This window comes from Leopardus geoffroyi, chromosome D2, assembly GCF_018350155.1.
Source record: "Leopardus geoffroyi isolate Oge1 chromosome D2, O.geoffroyi_Oge1_pat1.0, whole genome shotgun sequence".
NCBI lineage: Eukaryota > Metazoa > Chordata > Mammalia > Carnivora > Felidae > Leopardus > Leopardus geoffroyi.
The window spans coordinates 56,013,835-56,035,179 of record NC_059334.1 but is presented as its reverse complement, the minus strand read 5'-3'; the positions used below and the strand labels follow the sequence as shown (position 1 = coordinate 56,035,179).

At 45.7% G+C, this 21,345-nt stretch overlaps 1 protein-coding gene and 1 long non-coding RNA gene across 3 annotated transcripts in view; one reads left to right on the top strand and one right to left on the bottom strand.

Annotated features, from left to right (window-relative positions):
* Positions 1-2,116: 2,116 nt before the first annotated feature.
* On the bottom strand, positions 2,117-18,557 carry LOC123576883. The gene is made up of 2 exons (XR_006701623.1): positions 18,546-18,557; positions 2,117-2,947 (listed from the first exon to the last, which is right to left on the bottom strand). It is a non-coding gene; the product is annotated as an uncharacterized LOC123576883 (long non-coding RNA).
* Positions 3,577-21,345, top strand: part of BLNK (B cell linker) — a 77,167-nt gene continuing 59,398 nt past the window's right edge. Inside the window, exon 1 of one of the 2 annotated variants that reach the window (XM_045438385.1) lies at positions 3,577-4,479. In XM_045438385.1, the coding sequence (XP_045294341.1) occupies positions 4,433-4,479 (47 nt within the window). In that variant the 5' untranslated portion in view covers positions 3,577-4,432. The remainder of the gene's footprint in view (positions 4,480-21,345) is intronic. The other variant, XM_045438386.1, reaches the window with a different exon arrangement.

Below are 21,345 nucleotides of genomic sequence, written 5' to 3'. Positions count from 1 at the left end.
CTACAAGACACCCACCCCACTCCAGCCCAACAAAGAGGGCCAGCACAAGAGAGGAAAAAAGACGGAATGGTTTGGGTGTTTGGGGCCTGGCTTAGGGGGCAGGAAGACTAGGTGGCCCTAGGTAAGTAATGTCACCTTTCTGAGGCTCAGACTTCACATCATAAATGGGAATGATAAACAGTAGCCCCCTCCTAGCTGCTGTGAGGCTGACCATCATGGGAGTAGGTTACGGCTAGAACCGCAGAACCATAGTGCCAACATCACACCTTGCCTACTCTGGCGGTGTGTCTAAACCAGCGCTGGCAGGGGAAAAGCCATCAGCAGGTGGGTGGCAGAGCAGAGTAGCTGAACTTTCAGTTCCAGTGAAGACTTGGACTACTTCCAAGGCTCTGTAAACTGCCACAACCACCTAGTGCGTCATTGGGAAGCAATCTGGCAAAGACCATCAGAAGCTTCTCTTCTGGACACCATGAGGGTGTTGCGATTGGTGTAATCTAACTTCTGTGCACATGGGCCAGTGTTCAGATACCAAGTCAGAAGGAGCCTGCGCTCTCCTTGAATCCGCTTTCTGTCCTCGGAAGATGAGCTGAGGTCAGGGAGACTAAGTGATTCACCCAAGGTCAAGGATAAGTGATTCACCCAAGGTCAAGGTCTGACCTTATGTCAGAGCAGGCCCTCTGCTGAATCACAGATCTCTCTTGTGATGGCAAAGGCCTGTGATTCTCAGCTTGGAGTACGGAAACAGGCTTGGGTTTGAGGCCCAGCTCTTCCCCAAGTGAGTGGTAGAACTTTGAGCCACTTACTTAACCTCTCTACAAATCAGTTTCTTCACATATGAAATGAATGTCATAATATGGAAATATGGAAAGCTTTCAATAGCATGTAGTTGTTTTTTGTCATTAGTGGATGCAAGGAAAGACCCAAGAGAAACCAGGGTTGGTTGGGTCTCATCCCCAAGCTCCAATATAATCTGTCTTTTTGTTCTCAAGCTCCGACATCTCACACAGCTAACTGAAACTTAGTCTATCCTGGCTTTGCCTCATAATCTAGACCATATCTTCTTTTTATTTAAAAAAAAATTTTAGGGGCGCCTGGGTGGTGCAGTCGGTTAAGCGTCCGACTTCAGCCAGGTCACGATCTCGCGGTCCGTGAGTTCGAGCCCCGCGTCAGGCTCTGGGCTGATGGCTCAGAGCCTGGAGCCTGTTTCCGATTCTGTGTCTCCCTCTCTCTCTGCCCCTCCCCCGTTCATGCTCTGTCTCTCTCTGTCCCAAAAATAAATAAACGTTGAAAAAAAAATAAAATAAAAAAAATTTTTAAAGATTATTTATTTTTGAGAGAGAGAGAGAGAGAGAGACAGCATGAGCAGGGGAGGGGCAGAGAGAGGGAGACACAAAATCCAAAGCACACTCTAGGCTCTGAGCTGTCAGCACAGAGCCTGATGCGGGGCTCGACCTCACGAACTGTGAGATCATGACCTGAGCTGAAGTCAGATGCTTAACCGACTGAGCCACCCAGGCGCCCCTAGACCATATCTTCTTTTATTTATTTTTGTTAAATATTTAATACATACAGTAGGTACTTATATACCTGCCACTTGACTTCAGAAGTAGGACACTACCATTGCTTTTGAAGCCCTGTATGCCCCTTCACTGTGATCCCACTTCCTGGTAACCATTCACCTGAATTTTACATTTATCATTCCCTCTCTCTGTTTGACCTATAGGTATGCGTCTTAAATAATATATTAGTTTTACATGTCTTTAACATTAATATAACAGAAATCATGATGTGTGATCTTCTTTAACTTGCCTTTCTTGCCCAAATTATTTTGTTATTTATCCATACTTATGCAATTGTACTTCACTCATTTTCACTGTTGAATAGTACTCCATTGCATCCATAGGCCACAATTAATTTATTCATCTTCCCGTTGATCGGCAATTGTGTTATTGCCAGTGTTTTTGAATTTTCTATTAAAAATGGTGCTTCTGTGACAGTTCTTGCACGTGACCTTGGTGTACATGGTATATTCGTACTATTTCATCATGTCTATGATCTAAATTGCTTTGGTGATACCAAAGTGTTTCCAGAGTGATTGCACCCACTTGTATTTTTATCAACAGTGTGTTAGAGTTCCAAATTTTCTTTAAGGTTGGTTGGGACTATCCATTTTTCATCTGCTCATCTAGTGATTAAAACTCATATCCACTGTGCTGTGCAAATCACGACTGTTTATTATGCTATGTTGTTCTCCGTGTGCTGTGGAAACCATGTGTGGCCTCATTCTTTTCACAAGTAATCAGCTAAGACTTGGTATCCTCAATTTCCATGTTTTCACTGATCTTCTGGGTAAGCTGGTTGCAGCTACAGACCAGTCATGGCAGCCTGGAACAATATGGCCGTCACACTACACACCACATGGGGCAAAATGTCCAGTCTGGAAAAGCAGACTCTCATTTTTATTATGTCAGACCAAATACAGTAAAAAAAGAAGAAAGGCAAGTGGCTGTAAAAAGAAAAAGCAGAAGTGTGACTCTTGCCCCTGCTTTTTTTTCTCTGGGGAAATAAGAAGTTGCCAGTCCAGGTGCTAAACAGAGTTGTTGGTTGACAGAAAAGTCAAGTGGCTGATGGGGTGCATTTTACAGTAATTGAGAAGACACAGGCTATCATCATCCCATTCAGTGAAGCTTGATTTTCTTAATCCTTGATGATGTTGCAATAGCCTTCACCATCCTGGTCTACTAGTTTCTTTCAGTTAAGAACTATGGAGAGAGGATGGCGGGGGTCTAGAGCTCTTTCGGGATACGCTGCAAGCAAATTGAGCTGCTTGTTTGGGGAAAATAAACAACTGGAAGACGCAAGTGCTTGCGTTTTTCTTGTGAAAGATCGTCTGCTCCCTTGCTAGCCTGGCCAATTCAGTGGCTTGGCCAAGCAGAAGGGCCCCACCCTTTAATAGCTCTGAGGATTCTGCTCCTGATCATCTGGTCGAACTAGAAATTCAGAGGTAGTACATGAATAATCAAGCTTTACCTAGAGAAATACAGAACTTCTGTTTGTACAAAGAAGAAGTAGAGAAGGGAAGAAATCCACCTACGACTTCCACCTCTGCCAGTACCACTGCTCCTTCTCCTCCTCCTCCCTCCCCTCCTCCTCCTCCCTCCCCTCCTCCTCCTGCCTCCCCTCCTCCTCCCTCCCCTCCTCCTCCTCCTCCCTTCCTCCTCCTCCATCTCCCTCCCCTCCTCCTCCTCCTCCCTCCCCTCCTCCTCCTCCCTCCCCTCCTCCTCCTCCCTCCCCTCCTCCTCCTCCTGCCTCCCCTCCTCCTCCTCCTGCCTCCCCTCCTCCTCCCTCCCCTCCTCCTCCTCCCCTCCTCCTCCTCCATCTCCCTCCCCTCCTCCTCCTCCTCCCCTCCTCCTCCCCCACCTCCTTCCCCTCCTCCTCCACCTCTCTCCCCTCTTCCTCCACCTCCTTCCCCTCCTCCTCTTCCTCTTCCCTCCCCTCCTCCTCCCACCTTCTTCCCCTTCCTTCCTCCTCTTCCCCTCTTCCTCCTCCTCTTTTCCCTTCTCTTCTTCACTCCCCCACCCCATCTCCTTCAGTTCTTCTCTTCCTCTCCTTCCCCCTCTATCTTCAGCCAGACCTGGGGTCTGTACCAGAAGAGGCAACTCGGAACCTCTACTCTGTCCTTTCTCTGTATTCTTCAGACCCAGAAGAGGACTGGTCACCTGGGCAAATGTGGTAAATGTGCACCTTCCTCACCGAGGTGAGCAGGGTGTGCTTGCTGGCTACAGGGAAGTGTGCCAGGCATAAAAGGAACCGTTTCTCTCATTTTCTTCCTCCCTGATCTTAAACTGCCTTCTGCTCGCTAAATGACAGTACAGAAATGCTATTTTCATATCATGGTTCTTTAAGTGGAAAAGTTTATCCATGAATTTATGCAAATGAGCAGAAAGTCCCAAAGAGACCTGAAAATTGATTATTCTGCTTTTTCTTGAGCCCAGGAAGCTACTGGGGACAGAATGACACCTGCTGAAAACAGGGACTATATGTGTTTGGGACAACAGGAAGTAGTGACCAGCCAGAAGCCCGTCCTGACCTGATTGCAAATCTGGTTATAAAAGAAAGCAGCTGGAAAGAAATTTGCATGTCCAATAGGTTTCACTATTAAAGTTTACACAACGTGGAGTAATCAGCCAAGCTGGCTGGCTACCCAGATCACATGATTGTGTAGAAACATGAAACTTGACTATGTGCTCGAGCAAGTTTTACTTCTCCCTAGTGTAGGGTGTCTGCCAGCAGCCGGCACTCTCTCGGAAATCAGACTCAAGTGACTGGGACCCTTGAGATCAAAGGCTTACCATGCTACTCCCTAGGAGGGCCAGTGACTGCTGACCTTACCACTGACGGTTATTCGTGGCTCTTATAATTAACAAAGAGAATGGACAAGCTTAACAAAATAACTGTCCCTGCCAGTCAGAAGTTGAGGTAAGATTTTCCCCATCCAATACTTCTCCCTTTTTTTTTTTTTTTTTTTAATGATCTACTGATTCTGAGAAAAACTGAAATCCTGGAATACTTTGCTAGTTGTAAGGCAGTGGGTGGTAATTGCTATAGAGAAGTACCCTGAGTTTTTAAAGAAATATGTAGGAACAAGTGGGCTTATTCTAGCTGGCTTTTGTCATTGAAAGATGCATGTAGGAAGCCCTGGGGAGACGGTAAAAAAGAAAATCCAAGGACTTAGATTCTACTGAAGTTCAGCTTTCAGAGCCTGAATACAACAAATTATTCGAAGGATGCGTTTGTCTAATCTGAATCTCAACCATTTCATTGTGGATTAATATTTAATGTTTAATGTTAAAGATGGTTGTAATCATTTGTATTTATTGCAGTTGTCTCTTATTTATTTTGTGGGTGGATATCACAATTGTGTGGGGACATGAGATCTGTTTTTCCAGTGTTATTTTGTCACTATAGCAATTATCTAATAAAAAGCCACTTAGAAATTAAAAACCAGAAGTGGCCCAAGGGGCAAGAATCAAACAACTCCTCTGAGCTGTGGAAAAGACAGTATCCCAACTTTTTATTTTGAAGATCTTTTTATTTCATGGTAACAGCATCATGGCTGTTGGAGATTGGAAATTTTAAATGTTCAGTGAGTGTTTTATATTTCAACTACCACTTTGACCTTCAGTTTGTCATGGGTGATGTGACACGTGCAACAAGTAAATTATCACAAATAATAAAGAGCTAGACAATTAGAGGTTTTGAGACAAAATTTAAGAGAAATGAGTCTGGAATTTGCAGAGTGACCACCCTTCACAGTGAGAATTTGGATCTTATACCGGTTAGGTGTTTGGTAAATGGTGTTTTGAAATGAACTGCTGATCTGGGACCAGTAGGCTCCATCAGCACGGCCAGCCATTTCAAGGGTGTGTTGTTGGGTACTGTGGTTTGACCTGCACTGACAGAGGCCAAGAAGGTACCTCAGTCTTTCCCTTGGTCTTGAGTCACTACACTCTCATGGGGGGGGGGGGGGCAGATGAATCAATGAAAGTAGTAAGAGACTAAATGAATATAAGAAGGGAATTGGAGTAGCTGAGAAAGATTTCATGGAGAAAATGCTTCAAGAGCTAGGTTTGAGAGGCAAGTAAGAAAAAAGTAGGGTGAGAATTGGAGGAAAAACAATGAGCCGGGAGGGAGGAAATAGAGAAACTCAACTTGGAACTGGACTTGAACACAGTCCATTGGTGGGATGATGAGAGTGTTCTGACCAACAGAGACTATGGAGTAGGGTGTATGGAACCAGAAGGTCCTGGTAAATTGGGATGTGTAGGGTGGAGTCAGCTCACAAAGGACAGTGAGGGCTCTAACCACAGGGGGTTAGAGAATGGTTTACAGGAATAGAAATGTCATGCCAGCAAGCATGTAATAGGGGGCAGGGATACTCTGTAATGGGGCCAGTTAAGCAGCCTAAGCATCTAGTGCCATAGGCCTGGACTTGAGGCACAGCAGTAAGAAGTGAAAGGAAAAGAGTGTAGGAAAGACATGCCAAAGAAACCAACAAGGCATGGATATTAGGGCTTCTCTCAAATGAGCAAGAGGGTTTTATATAGTCCTTTCCAGACATTCCATAACCTGGAGCTACGCTAAGCCTTAGAACCTCTTTTAGGAAATCCAGATGGGAATTTAAATAAGGAAAGGGAATAGAACCTGAATCATCATATGAACTCCACCCTCTACCCGCCTGGGACAAAGTCCAGCTTAATCACAGAGTGAGTGGTCAATAGGCAGTATACAACCATAGATTATAGGGCGGGAAACCAAAATTATATTGTGGATAATCATACACTACACTCATCCGCTGAAGCAGAAGTAAATTTTTTTCCACTTGGTTACTCAGTTGTCTTTACAGAATTGGCCTGTTTTGGTAAAATGTGCACTCCCGACGTGGAGCTTTTCAAAGACAGGAAATTGTAAACATGATGGACTTGAAGCACCACCTTAAATCTTTTCTGTAATGAGGTGGGATGTCAAAGAATAGGGAAATGAAATACTTGATCCCTGTGACTTGTGTCCTCTGTCCTGACTGACACCAATTCGGAAGGTTGCCTAACTGCAATTATTTGGTACCAGGTGACAGTATAAGTGAAGAGCTGTGTTTATATCCTTAGGTTTATCAAAATTTATGTGAGACTTTGCCTAAACTCTTAGCCACAAAAATAGAGAGACAGTGAGTGTCCATCAAGGGCACATAGTGATCCTGGAACATAATAACTGTTAGATTAAAACTGGCAGTCATTAATATCACTGCTATTCTTTCTTCTTAATTCCGTAGTTGTGCAACTGATTTCCTGAACATAAACGCAGAATTTTGCATTGATCCTTGGTAAAGTTTATGTTCATTTCAGTTCTTCTTTTTGGCCATTTTGGTTATTTTACCTATTGATTGTGTGACACATGTGGCATTTAGCTTTGCAAGGACTCTAGATGTGACAAACACCCTTCCTCTGCCTTAACCTAAGTGGCGAAAAATCTGTCGAGCACGGCAGAGCCCTGTCTTGGGTGTCCGGATCTCACTGCCAGGACTCTCACTTGAAGATGTAATTTCACAGCTTCTGGGACATGACTTCTCTCCTCAGGTCTTGGAATCTTCAATTGGAATTTCCAGTTACTTGGCTTTTCAAGTTCAATTCTTCGGAAAGCAGTTCACCAGGGCATCTGGTTGGCTCAGTAGGTAGAACATGTGACTCATCATCTTGGGGCCATGAGTTCAAGTCCCACAATTAGGTGTAGAAATTACTTTTTTAAAAAAGGAAAGAAATTCACCTTATTTTCACCTTTCTGCCACTAGCTCCATCTCTGAGCCTCCCTATTTCCGTCAATTGCATCGTCATCAACCCTAACTTTAATTCATCCCTCTCTGCACCCCCATTCACCTACCGCACCCTGTAGTCTTTCTTTAACGAAGCTTCCATATATTCCATGTATGGCTTTTCTACCACGCCACCCTGGATAAGTCCTCCCCTCTCCTGTGTCCCCCATCTGCAAATGCCGAGTTTGGACGAGCCAATTCCCGAAGCCCCTCTCGGCTCTAATGCCATGTGATCGTTTAGGCATGGAGACTATTCTCTGACCCTACTGTTTAAAGATAGACAGCTTTCAATGATTTTATCCCAAGGCCTTCAGGAGATGTTTCCTGACTGAATCATCCATCTTTGAAAGCTGTCCATCCCTAAACAGTGAGGTCAGAAAACACAACTACACAGCATCCAACAAGGTCACCTAGAAGGTTGCTGTGACGTATTTAGAAGGACAATGCAATTGGAGCCCAAAAGGGCTGAATTTCAACGGCCCATTGCCAGCATATGGGTCCTGAGGAAGTCACTCAACTTCCGTAAGCTTCAGTTTCCTCAGGTGTCAAAACTAGAGATGCCTTCCTCACAGCCTTTTTGTGAAGACGAAGTAAGACAACATGGGCTGACGTGCCAAGAATGGCATTGGCTTCATGGTCAGTATAACAAGCAAATAAAAAGTAAACACAATAGCCAGTACTTCAACCCACATATCATGAATGACCATTTGCAGTCTCTCTTTCTCCTCATGGTAATGGACCCAACCCCCTTGAATTAGAATGGCAAGCAGAGCAGGAAGCTGCCCAGGGCCTCATGATGGGTAGAGCAACTCTTGAACATACATGTGTCTGGGAGCATCTCTCTTCTCATTCTTTATAAGCTTAAGGCAGAGGCCTGTGCTCGTGAGGGAAGGAAAAAGAAGGCACAGCATCTAATGGTAGAGACAAGATAGACTTCCCAGGAAGTATTTCTCTTCACACTGCCCATCTGCATTATGTCAGCTGAGAAACTGCTCAACTGGGACTTCTTGTGTCACACCAATGGATGGAATCCTCAGACAAGGCCTCTTTCTCCTTGTGGGCAACCTACCCTGGAGCCACGTTACTAGAATTTGCTTAGTATTTGTAGCTTTCAGGGTCATTGGCTAGGGAAACTCGGGCACTCTTTCTCACCCACTCTGGGCATGGTTGTGCCAGGAAAACCCTAAACCAGAGTCCACGTGTCCAAAGCACCCTCTGTCCTGGATCCAGTGATCGCCAGGGTACCATAGCTGAACAACTCCCTTCTTTTCACGCAACTGGTCTCGAAGTGGGCTGTGATACACTTAATTAGGTTCGCAAGGATGGAACCACAATTACATTCCAGCCAAGACTCCTACATCACGGAATTGGAGGAGACTGGGCTGGTACTACTCCAGAGAGTAGGTCTGGAGTAGTTCTCTCCAGAGAACTTCAGGCACACATTTGCAGATAGTCTCTTGATTTTCCCCCACGGATGACGAACCTCATCTGTTCAGTAGAGAATTTACTGTTTGCTTCATTTTCAAAGAGGATCTTACTCTTGCCCACATGCAGCAGCATCACGGAATCTAGGCTGGTTAAAGAATACGAATAGGAGGGGCGCCTGGGGGGCTCAGTCAGTTGAGCACCAAGTCTTGATTTTGGCTCGGGTCATGGTCTCATGGTTTGTGAGATGGAGTCCCGTGTCGGGCTCTGTGCTGACAGCTAGAACCCCCGCTAGGGGTTCTCTCTCCCTCTCTCTCTCTGTCCCTCCCCCGCTCATGCTTGCTCACTTCTCTCTCGAAATAAATAAGTAAACTTTAAAACAAAGAATATGAATAAGAAAAAAAAAATTGAATGATAGCTTGTAGCAGGGAAACGGAAAGGTCTCTCTGGCTTTTTAGAGACTCCACGGAAGCCTCCTTCTTCTGCTGCCCTCCACGAAGGCTTGGCTGCATCATTTAGATCGGTGCTTCTCCACCAGGGGCACTTTCGTCCCCCAGGGGACACTTGATCATCACAAATGTGGAGGGGGTGCTGCTGGCACCAACAGGTAGACACCAGAGGTGCTGGTAAGCACCCTACACTTACAGAGCAGTACTCACAGCAAAGAATCGCCAAAAATTGCAATAGAGCTGCTGTTGAGAAACTGATTTAGGCCAAGTAAATGAATTCTGTCTCGAACAGGAAGCCCCTCTTCATTTGTGTATTCTTACAGAGATGGTATGTGTTTAAAGTTTAGAATATATATCTTTGCAATTGATAATCAAGGCAATTGATAAGCCTTCTGATATTCCTCTATCTGGGACGGTTTGGGTGAGGGGTTGCCAAGGAGAAGGGCTAGAGGTTCTGGGGCCTATATTTCAATGAGTTACTATTTTAAAAAAATTTTAGGGTCAAATAAAACTAGATTCCACAAACGATATGCACCAATGGGGTATATGTTGTTCTCTCCAGAGAAACGAGAGCAGGAAAGATCTCCAGGCATAAGGTCATCTTGGAATAGTCTGTTTCTACCTCTGTAAGCAGACCAGGTAAACCATGAGTGCAAATCTTTAGAGTTGGGATAAAAAGCCAATTAAGTGGTAACATAGCTATTAGGAAGTCCAAGGGCTTATAGATCTGATCCTATGGCCAAACTCTGGACAGAGGTGGATATGCTGTGTCTGTCCTAGAGCAGAATGTGTTGCCCTGAGGTCCATGGGTAGAATGTTTCAGGATAAAAGACAGGTTGAAGTGTGGGGGATGAGACGCTATGTATTGGTCCACCCTTTAATGTCCTCTCAGTCCCATGTGAAGATGCTGCAGCATTGTGAGGCACGGATCCAAATAACTCTGCCATCAGCTTGGATAGTTTCTGCAGCACAATTCACCCTTTCTTGCCTGATCTCCCCATGGCCACTGGTGTATATTTTGTGAAACTGACGCCTGGGTTTTGAGGGTGCAACTTTTTTTTAAAAGAGTTTATTCCAGCTTTAGTAGAAAGGAGTCCTCTATCCAGCCTCCCATGACTCTTTAAGTTGGTGTTGATCTTATCCAGAGGTGAGCAGTTGGTGTGATACTCTTACACTATTGGGAATGATGAGAGGGTATGCGTGCAAGGGGTCCAGGCTGGTGTGGGGCTGCTGCGTGTTGTAGTGTCAGATGCTCAGGCTCATGGGTGACCCCTGATCCTGCTTCCAAGCCAAAGGGCTGCAGTGCCCTTGCCCACTATGGCTATGACCTTGCCAGGGAAACCATCTGAGTCTGCTTAACCAGACTCTGTCTCTGTTGGATAATGGTCAGAGGGGCTGCCACTCTCTCCCCATCGGACATGTGTGTCTCTTGCTTCGTGATTCCCCTCTGTCAGCCCCTCTTCTGTGTCAGCCTTTCTGCTTCTTTAAGGTGGCCCTGTGTCTCTCTGTTTGTTCAGGGCCGTTGATGTCTAAGCCTCAAGGACAGCTTCAGTGTTCTCACTGCACACGCTTGCTGGACTTCCTGGGCCCCTAGAAATGATGTAGTCAGTTCTGGTCACAGGTTCCCTGAGCCACACCAGCTGAGCCTGCTCCCCTGCTCTGTGGAAGGACACGGACAGCAGCGGAGAAGCCCCCATCCAGATCACACAGGTCTCCTGGCGAGGACTTGGGAGGCCGTCTCTTTAGCAACTTTATTTCTGAGGCAAGAAACCTAAGGCCCAGAGAGGTGAAGTCACTGTCGGAGCTCACATAGCCGATCCTGCTCCAGAACAGTAGCTCTCTGTTTGCCTGCTGGGAGAAGGGAGTACATAGGCCACTCCCCTCTTTTTTTTTTTTTTTTTTTTTTTTTTTTTACCCTGTGTCAGGTGTTGACCAGTAGAGGTTGGTCCAGCTTAGTCTATATTCTGTATTTGCCCTAGATATTAAAAAAATTTTTTTTAATGTTTATTTATTTCTTGAGAGAGAGGGAGTGTGTGAGTGAGGGAGGGGCAGAGAGAGAGGGAGACACAGAATCCAAAGCAGGCTCCAGGCAGTCAGCACAGAGCCCAATGTGTGGCTGGAACTCACGAACTGGGAGATCATGACCTGAGCGGAAGTTGGGCACTTAACCGACTGAGCCACCCAGGCGCCCCTAGACATTTTTTTTTTTAACTAAAAGAATTAATTTGCTAGAGAGAAACCCCAGTGAAGCCCTACAGAACCATGCCCGTCAGTATTTCAGGCTCTTACAGGTTTCCTGGTCTGCACTTGAATTCTGTGCTGACCCAGCACATTTGATATCTACAGATACATATTTTTCCAAGAACGTTCCCACAGTCGTTTGTGTAGTCTGAGAGTGAGCTGTAATTATAAAGAGAAGAGTTGGTCTCACGCATAGACCGAGCATACAGGACCAACGTGGTATAATTTAAGAAGTGCTCAGAAAGGTGTTTTTGCCATACTGGAAAGAATAAGATCTTTGAAATCAGGCAGGCCTGGATTTGAATACTTCTCTGTACTTACTAGCTCATGGTCTTTGAACGGGTCATGTAATCCCTTTTCGCCTCAACCTTTTCATCTGGAAGGTAATATCATACATTATTATAATAACATATAACATAACAGGGGTGTTGTAGCAGTGAATATGTTAAACAGAGAGGAAGAGATCCGTGGATGCTTCCTTCCCCCAAATCCCTCCTGGCCGGGGCTTTCCCAAATTGTGTCATTAAAGAGGCATCCATGCGGGATAAGGCAGTGTCTCAGAGTCCTGGTTCAAAATGAAAGCTCACCGAGGGTAATAGGTTAAGGCATTAAGGCACTATCTGTCACCAACATCCCTGCGGCTGGAGGGCAGATAGCTGGGCTTTTCCCTCCCGCACAGAGGTGGCTCAGTCCACAGCTGTTAGCTGAAAGAATGGGACTTTGTTCAGGAAAGAACAGGTGATAAGGAGGGAAAGTTTGGAGGAGGGAGACCAGGCCTAAACCAAGGGAGTTGGCGGCGGGGGGGCTGTGGTTAAGGATGCTCCCTACAGGGTGAGAGACCCCCCCCCCCCCCCCCCCGGCCCATTCAATTTGTTGTCGTTGTTTACTTTACAACTTCACTGCTATGGGATGAAGAATAATCTCTTAGGCACAGGAAGCATATCAGTGTCCACACTCAGTACCTGGCCGGAAGGAAAGTCATCCTATTTTAGTGCGAATAACTATGGGTGGGATAAAATACAAACTTGGGAAATACACTTTCAAAAGGGAAATGGCAAATGAAATACCAAATCCTTGGAAAACCAGATCCTCGTCGTTATCTGTGACTATTGTGCCTTTTAAGCAGTCTTTACAGCCTGTTTAGGGTCAAAGTCTTTTTTTTTTTTTTTTTTTTTTTTTTTTTTACAATAGAAAGTCTTTTCATTTCATTTCATTTCATATCATTCTCCACATTCAAAAATGATCACATTTGCAAACCAGTCACAGATGATTGGGCCTAATATACCTGATGCATGCCGAAGAACACAACCTCTTAAAACGATTAAAACAAAAGGTATTTGTGTAAATACCTCCAAATAAAATGGGGGGAAATCTGCTTTAAAATTGCTAATGACCTCTTCGTGGGAATGAGGTTTCCTTTTGGGGTGATGTAAAACCTCTGCAACTAGATAGCGGTGGTGGCTGCACCCCGTCAGGAAGTTGCTCAATTGCACACTTCGAAACGGTAGAAATGGTGAATTCTACACAGTGTATTTCGCCTCCATAGAAAAAAGTGACAATGAAATTATTTTCTGTACTTACCATAAAATATTATACTTGGGGACCCGTGCTATATATTTTTTTTCACCAATTAGATGTTGTTTCAAAGTGTGTTTTCACGTATTATTAATAAGCATTTTTGGATGGTTTTTAAGAATTACAAGGCTTCTTTCCACTTCAATCCCTACATGTGATATTCCCCAATAGGGTTTTTTACTCAGATCCCAGTGAAATGAGCTTAACTGAGCCGAATTTTTCAACGTACTAGAAATATCATTCCTCAAAATCACTCTTCACTCTCTGAAAATATCTTTGCTTTTAACATCAAAATGGGATGCCCAGATAAGTGGGTGACAATATATTGTGCCAATGTAGACATAGGCAAGAGTCCTTTTTTCCCATCAAGGTTAATCTTTAAAAGGACATGCTTGGGGTGCCTGGGTGGCTCAGTTGGTTGGGCATCCGACTCTTGGTTTCTGATCAAGTCATGATCTCACAACTCATGGGTTCGAGCCCTGCATTGGGCTCTAGGCTGACAACATGGAGCCTGCTTGGGATTCTTTCTTTCTCCCCGCCGCCCCCCCTCCCCTGCTCACTGTCTCCTTCAAAATAAATATATAAATTTAAAAAAAAATGTTTTTTTAAATTTAAATGAGCATGCTCGGTTACTTGGGTGGCTCAGTCAGTTGGTTAGGCATCCAACTCTTGATTTCAGTTCAGGTCATGATCCCGTGGTAGTAAGATCAAGCCTCCTGTCAGCCCCTCCCCCTGCCCCAGTCCCCCTCCCCTGCTGAGCACAGAGCCTGTTTAAGATTCTCATTCTCTTTGCCCTTCCCCAACTCACACGCACTGTCTCTCTCCCCCCCTTCTCTCTCTCTCTCTCTCTCTCTCTCTCTCGCTGAAAATAAATAAATAAATAAATAAAAGAACATGCTTAAATTCTTAAAAGCACATTCCTTTTCTAGAATTACATAGAATTACATTTTTGGAAGGTTCTGAAATGTGATTAGAATTATGTATCACATCATCGTCTTACAAATTTGTTGTTTGGGAATCATCAGTTCCCCAGGGCAATTTTCATGCCGGTCAAGGAGAGGCCGTGAACATAGCAAAATGTCAGCTGTCTGCACCTTGTTAGAACAAAGAGCATGTCAAAGCCAAGCACAGTGACAGGATTAAATAACATGACCTCTGGGGACTGTTCCAAACCAACAGTCTGTGCCATCTGTGGACACAGGAGCCTCCTGTAACTTTTTTGCATTTTGCAACCTGCTTATGTATGTATGGTTGTTTGGAAGAGATTTCCCTTCCCCCCAGTCCCTCCCTGCTGCGTGAGTGGCTGAGCGAGGGGACCGGGAAAGCCTCCTCAGTGCTGGGAGGAAGGAAAGTGTGTCCCTGCAGTCCCCGCAAGTCAGTAGAAACTATCACAGCAAGTGGCAGATCATCTAAGAACTTCTTGAGTCTAGTTTAGCCTATTTCCTTTGTCACCTCATCAGTCTCAGGGTGCTGTGCCCCATGCCTAACTGCCTCTGACAGGGTAAAGCGTGCCAGGATTTGTAAAAAGGATTCAGGGCCTTCATAGGATCATCCCTACTCCTGCCTGTGCAGGTCAGCCCAGTTGGACTTATAACCCACATCAGCACTTCAGACATGCCAAAGACAACCACAAAGTATTTGCAGATCGCGGTAGAAAGAAAAGAAAGAAAAATGGTAGAGTGGAGAAACTTGCAAGTTAATTTCTCTGGTTAACGGTGGTTAAGAACCGCAGAAACAAGTTGCTAACAGTTAAGCTGCATGCACCCCTCCACGCCAGGACTCCTGGGCAGTCTTTGTCACTAGGATGCCGTGAAAGGACATGGGCACGTGGTGCCCTGGTCTCCCTCCGTGAGTCCAGCCACCCTGCTTCTCAGGAGGTCCCAGACCCCAGAGGCCTGGACCGCGTTCCTACCCACTCCCCACCTGCCTGCACTACCCTCTGCCTCTCCTCCTGCCATCTGTCCCGTCCTCTTTGTTTTCTGCCTCTCCTTAAAGGGCTAAGAGCCCATGCTTCCCTCTAGCAACAAGTCAGCTCTTGGGGACCAGCAGCAGGGTGGTGGTGGGGGCACATGTGTCCCCAGTAAAGACTGCTTGCTTGGTGGAAGGATCGGATGCCTTCTCCAGGGACAGAGATGGAGGTGACCAAAGAGGCCTGTGGTGATGGCCCCTCCTGCCCGGGTAAGGGTCAGGCTGAAACAAGCCAGCATAGGTTATCCACGGGTGGTTGGGAGCATGGGCTCTGGAGTCAAAAGTCCCCACTTTGAATCCCAGCTGTCCTCAACTAGGTGTAGGACATGGGACAAATTACCCAACTTCTCTGAGTGAATGTTTTCTCATGTATTAAAACGGGGATAATCACAACAATGTGAATATGCAATGTATAGGCGAAAACACTACTGATCTAGACACTTAGAGGTAGTTAAGATGATAAATCTGGTGTGTAGTTATTTTTAATCGCAGTAAAAAATGCGGATAATAATAGGACCTACCTCAGAGGGTCGTGAGGGTTAAGTGAGGTAATAGATGCAAAGCACCTGGCGCATAACACAGGCTCACTAAGCACCAGCTTTTACTATTGAACTATCGATTATCTGAGTCTGACCACCAGCATGGCTTCCTGGGCATGGATTGTTCATGGTGGCTCTGGGCTGTGGCACAAGAAAGTGGAAGACCTAGTCCCTGCAACGGAAAAGCTGAGCCTCTGGCAGGAGACCCAAGCCATGTGTGGAAAAGGAAAGAACAGGGTGTGATGGAAAGAGCTGGGGGAATCTTTAGCTAATCAATCTTTTTTTTTTTTTAAGTTTTTGAAATTTATTTTGGGAGAGAGAGAGAGAGAGCATGCACGAGCAGGGAGGAGGAGAGAGAGGGGGAGAGAGAAGGGGAGAGAGAGAATCCCAAGCAGGCTCTGCACCATCAGTGCAGAGCTCGATGTGGGGCCCGAACTCACGAACCCTGGGATTATGACCTGAGCCGAAGTCAGATGCTCAACCGACCAAGCCACCCAAGAGCCCCTTTTGCTAATCAATCTTGGGGCAGTGGCAACATTTCTCTAGAGGTTAGTTTCCTCCCTTACAACAGGAGGGATTGACCCAAGATATTACTAAAGTCTCTCTCACTGTGACTACCTTAATGACAGGCAAACCTAGCAGTCAGGGTTTCCAAGCTGTGTGGTCCGAGACAAGACAAGCGTCATGATCTCTCCGGGCCTTGGTATCTCCATCTGTGAAATGGGACTGTGGTGCTAACTCATCCTTGGGGGCTTCCTCCACCACAGAAGGGGCTGTCAAAACTTTTGTGCCATCTCCAGTGCAGACTCACTTTCTAGAAGGAAGAAGCCCCCTCTGCTGCTGAATTTGCAAATCTAAATACAGCACCAATGATGCCACAGGAAGGAGGGACATGAGGAAGCTGGGCCAGGACTAGAAGAGGGTTGGAGAGGCAGAGGAGGGAAGCCTGCCAGCCAACGGGATGAGACAGTCTCTGCCGCATGCAGATAGCAGACTAGTCACTAAAAAGTGGCATTCTGCTTCAAGATGATGGTTCACAACCAGAGACTTCAGCTTTGAGACAGAAATTATCCAAGAGGAAGATATTTTGTGCAAATCAGAGAATCCCCCAGTCTCTGTGTTTGTCCTCTGGTTTCACATAAACCAGAAGGTTTTTGTCATGAGATTAGGGGGTGGCAGGACCTTTTTCCTGCATTCCCGGGGGGAAGGATTTGTGCTCAAGCTAGTTAGCTCTGTGTCCGGCACCTGACTTTCCCAGCGTGGGCACTCATCCAGGGTTTATAGACTAAAGAAGACAAATACATGTTTCATGTAAAAAAAAAAAATGATAACATTAAACTTTAAGAAGAAATCCTCCACCCATCAGTAAGTTAAATAGTATTTCAAGATAATACTTTAAAAATCAAAAGTAAGGCAAAAAAAATAGTTCACGATGAACAAAAAATTGAAATGTTATTGTTTATTTATTTATTTACTTATTTATTTTGTTTTTTGTTTAATTTATTTTGAGAGAGAGAGTGGGGGAGGGAGAGAGAGAGAGAGAGAGAGGAGAGAGGAGAGAATCCTAAGCAGGCTCCACGCTGATGCAGGTCTGGAACTCATGACCTGTGAGATTATGACCTGAGCACAAGGCAGATGCTTCACTGAATGATGCACCCAAATGCCCCAAAATATTGACATTTTAAATGAAGACAGGACCAGTATTGCGGCCCTGTTCTGCCTCAGACCCCAGTATGGTCCACTGTGCAGCCATCAGTTCTTCCCCCTGCCCAGCTGGGGCACTAAAGGGCATCTTGATGTTATCCTTCTAGTATCTCCCGACAGTGGACTGGGCCTAGGGCCCAGGAGGGCTGCTTTCATACCGGTCTCCCAGCCACCAGCCCACCCTCCTCCCTTTTTCTACCCTAACCTGGGCACACCTCTGAGGAAAGGTTTTCAGGGGCTTCCTGCTGCCTGTAACCCATCTCCTTGGCCTGACTAACAAGGCCCTTGCTGCCTGACCCCATCCTCCAGCCTCATCTATGACTCCACCCTTCCCCCAACACCCCACATCCTGCTGCTCTCAGCTTCTCACCAGACCCCAAACATCCCAGCCAGTTTCACCTCTGGGCCTTGGCACCTGCTGTTTCTGCCACCCGGCTCCTGTTCCTCACTCTTTTGCCTGCTGAATTTCGATCTTCCCATCAGGATCCAGTTCCCAGGACACTTCATCTCAAAACTTCGAGTCAGCCACTCCCTTCTCAGGGGCCCTCACAGCCCTCTGATCCTCCCTATGGCCAAAGGAGGAGTTTTCCCTTTTACGTGTCTGTATCATATGGATTTTTAGGGATGAGCATGTATCACTTTCATAAAATGAAGAAACAAAACTACTTTGAGTTTAGGAAACGAAGTTTAAGATACAGCATACAAAAGATGCCACATGAACCAAATAACAGTTCACAAACTGTTATCAACACTGGAGATTAAATGGCCCATCAGTAGTCCTGCCTGAAGTGCTACAAATCCAGGATATACAGAGATAAAATGCAGAGCTCCAAAAGACCTCAGCGCCCCTGTAATCCAATCTCGTTTTACAAGAGAAAATGAGGCACTGAGTGATGAAGGGGATTGCTCAGATTGGCGAAGCCAGGAAGCAGCAGAGATAAGAGCAGAATCCACTTCTCTGGGCTCCAGTGCTCTTTCCCTAAGCGACCTCCTTCCTGCGCCCAAGAAATAATCTGGAAGGGGAAAGGAGCCACTTAAGCTGGGCCTTGGGCTCAGGGGAACAATTGTGGGTTCATAACAGTGGGCATCATCATTACGTCTAAAATGTTTGCTTGGGTCCAAATTGTGAAGGCCTCTGAATGCCCAGCAAATGAGTTTGTCCTTTATCATGCACGAAGCAGGGAGACATTGAAGACATTCATGTGTGAGGTGACATGATGCAAAGGGGTAATTTAAGAAAACGAATTCGGGGGAAGGGAGGGACTGAAGTAGGGAGACCCAGATGGGAAGCTTTTGGCCTTGTCCATTGTCCATGAGATCATAGTGGCTGTGGCTGAAGGAGTGGGCATGAGGAAACGGAGACAGGAAAGATCATCTGGAGGTGAACTGACTGAACTGGCGATCGCAGATGAAGAGTCAAAGAGAAAGAGGGTCAAAACAAGCCCAGAAGGTTCAAGCCTGAGCATCCAAGGGTACCCGATTATAAATTCCATTGTTTTCTTATTCTCTTTCGTGTCAGAAGCTTTCAACTTTCTATCACACAATGCTTGTATTGAAATTTAACAAAAATAAAACATACTATAAAAATGATGAGTAGCATCTTAAAAAGAAACCCAGACTCAATGATCGAAGATCATTTAAATACCTCAGAAAGGAGGAAGTCAGATGAAGGATCGCCAGACCCAGTGATGATTGTTACATTTTTAAAACTCCATTCATGGTGGAAAGGAATTAAGAGAACGGATGTCTTCTTCTTTACATATACCAAAGAAGATGTTAGAGAGATTGTTATTCCAGATGATCTTAGGAACATATATGTTGGAGGAAACAGCCGGATATGAGGAGAGTGCAGATGGTCTAAGGTACCCAGCCAAGTAGATGCAGATAATTCACAGATCCAAGCCCACTGTCAGCGGGGGTTCCAGGAGCTCAGGGCAACAGTGAATAACTCTCAGCCAAGAGGAAAAGTCAGGATTACTCAGGAGACCCAAGGAGTCGCTGCAGACTCTTAAGGAGGACGTGGCCTGGTGAAAGCTGGGGTTTAGGAACAGTAGCTGACGAGGGCCCTGACAAAATCCCTCATACACAGAGGACCAGCTCCACAGATACTGACAAAAGAAAATTCTAGACCCGGATCGGACCGTGGTTAAGATGTGGGGGGTGAAGAAGGAGGAAGGATTTATCTGCTCTTTTTGTTTGCAAAGAGTCTCTTTCATCCGAGACCCTCTTCAATCCATTCCTAAACCCAAAGCAAACATGGATTTTCTCTGATTAACTTGCTCTGCATTCCACCTTTCCTGGAAAAGACCGAAGTGCAAAAGCCTGCTAAAACCTGCCTTTCATGGTCCTCTGTGAGTGCATTAAGGAGCTGAAAGGAAAGCAAGATGTTTTCTGATCCTTTTATTTTTTCTACTAAAAATAATACCAGATAATACCATCTTTGAAATCATCTCCTGTATTTGGCAAAATTATTGGAAAGATATTTTGTAAAAGATACAAAATTATCTTGGACTACTTTTTTTTTTTTTTTAATTTTTTTTTTTCAACGTTTATTTATTTTTGGGACAGAGAGAGACAGAGCATGAACGGGGGAGGGGCAGAGAGAGAGGGAGACACAGAATCGGAAACAGGCTCCAGGCTCTGAGCCATCAGCCCAGAGCCCGACGCGGGGCTCGAACTCACGGACCGTGAGATCGTGACCTGGCTGAAGTCGGACGCTTAACCAACTGCGCCACCCAGGCGCCCCTCTTGGACTACTTTTTGATGATGGGACCAAACTACGCATGTGCAGTGCCTTCTCGGTGCTCCCTTGGCCCTGGTGGAGCTCTGTGTCCACCAGTCCACCCTTCTGGATTTGTTCTGTCCCTCTACATCCCAGGGCTGCTCTCAGCCTGTAGACACTTTTCTGAAAGGCAGCCAGCATCTATGGATTCTTCTCCCGTGCTCTCTTAGGCCGTGGGTCTTTCCTACAGTGATAATTTGGCCAGTGGTTCTCAACCTTGGCCACACATTAGAATCACCTGGGAGCCAATGGTCTGGTGGGGAGCCTTGGGTATGAGGATTATTAAAAGCACCCTAAGTGACTCTAATGCGTAGCCCAAATCAAGACTACCTCCTCTAAGAAGAAGATGTATAGAGACTGCCCTTTGATGTAAGCTCTTAACTCCAAATTTACAAAATACCCCTTGAAAAAGGCTGGGCTGTTTGTATTCAGCTCCTGGAGTTGGGAGTCCCTGCTCTGGTGCCGGTTGCCAGGGAACAGAGAGCAGGCAGATGAAAAGTAGCTCTGTGTCAAATTTGTATTGATCTGAGCATAGGTGAAGGTAAGAGCCTGGTCCTCTGCACCCACATCTGATTCTTTCTGCTCTTTTCCCCTATTGCAAGCAGACATCACACTATTGACCAGAACTCCTATGTTCCTTTCGTGGGAAGAGACAGTGTCCGGGTAAGCCTTCAGCATCCCAATATGGAGTAAAGCTTTTCTGTTAAAGAAATTTCAGGCAATGCTGGCAGGTGCAAAAATACTATGGAAGTTGGGGGCCTTCTCTTGTGCTCTGTGCAATTAAGCCTAGACTAGAAGCAGATAAATCTGCCTTGCTTCTTTTAATAAAGCTTCTCAGCTTTCTGTGTGCATAAGAATCACCAGTCCAAGAAGTCTGTTAAAACGCAGACTCCTGGGCCCCACCTGGGATTTTTATTACCTTGAGATGGTTGCAGGCCCAGCAATCTGAATTTTTGTTTTTATTTATTTATTTATTATTTTTTTTCAACGTTTGTTTATTTTTTTGGGGGGGGGGGACAGAGAGAGACAGAGCATGAACGGGGGAGGGGCAGAGAGAGAGGGAGACACAGACTCGGAAACAGGCTCCAGGCTCTGAGCCATCAGCCCAGAGCCTGACGCGGGGCTCGAACTCACCGACCGCGAGATCGTGACCTGGCTGAAGTCGGACGCTTAACCGACTGCGCCACCCAGGCGCCCCTGAATTTTTGTTTTTAATTCAGTTTTTTTTAATTTTTTTTAAATGTTTATTTATTTTTGAGACAGAGACAGAACATGAACGGGGGAGGGTCAGAGAGA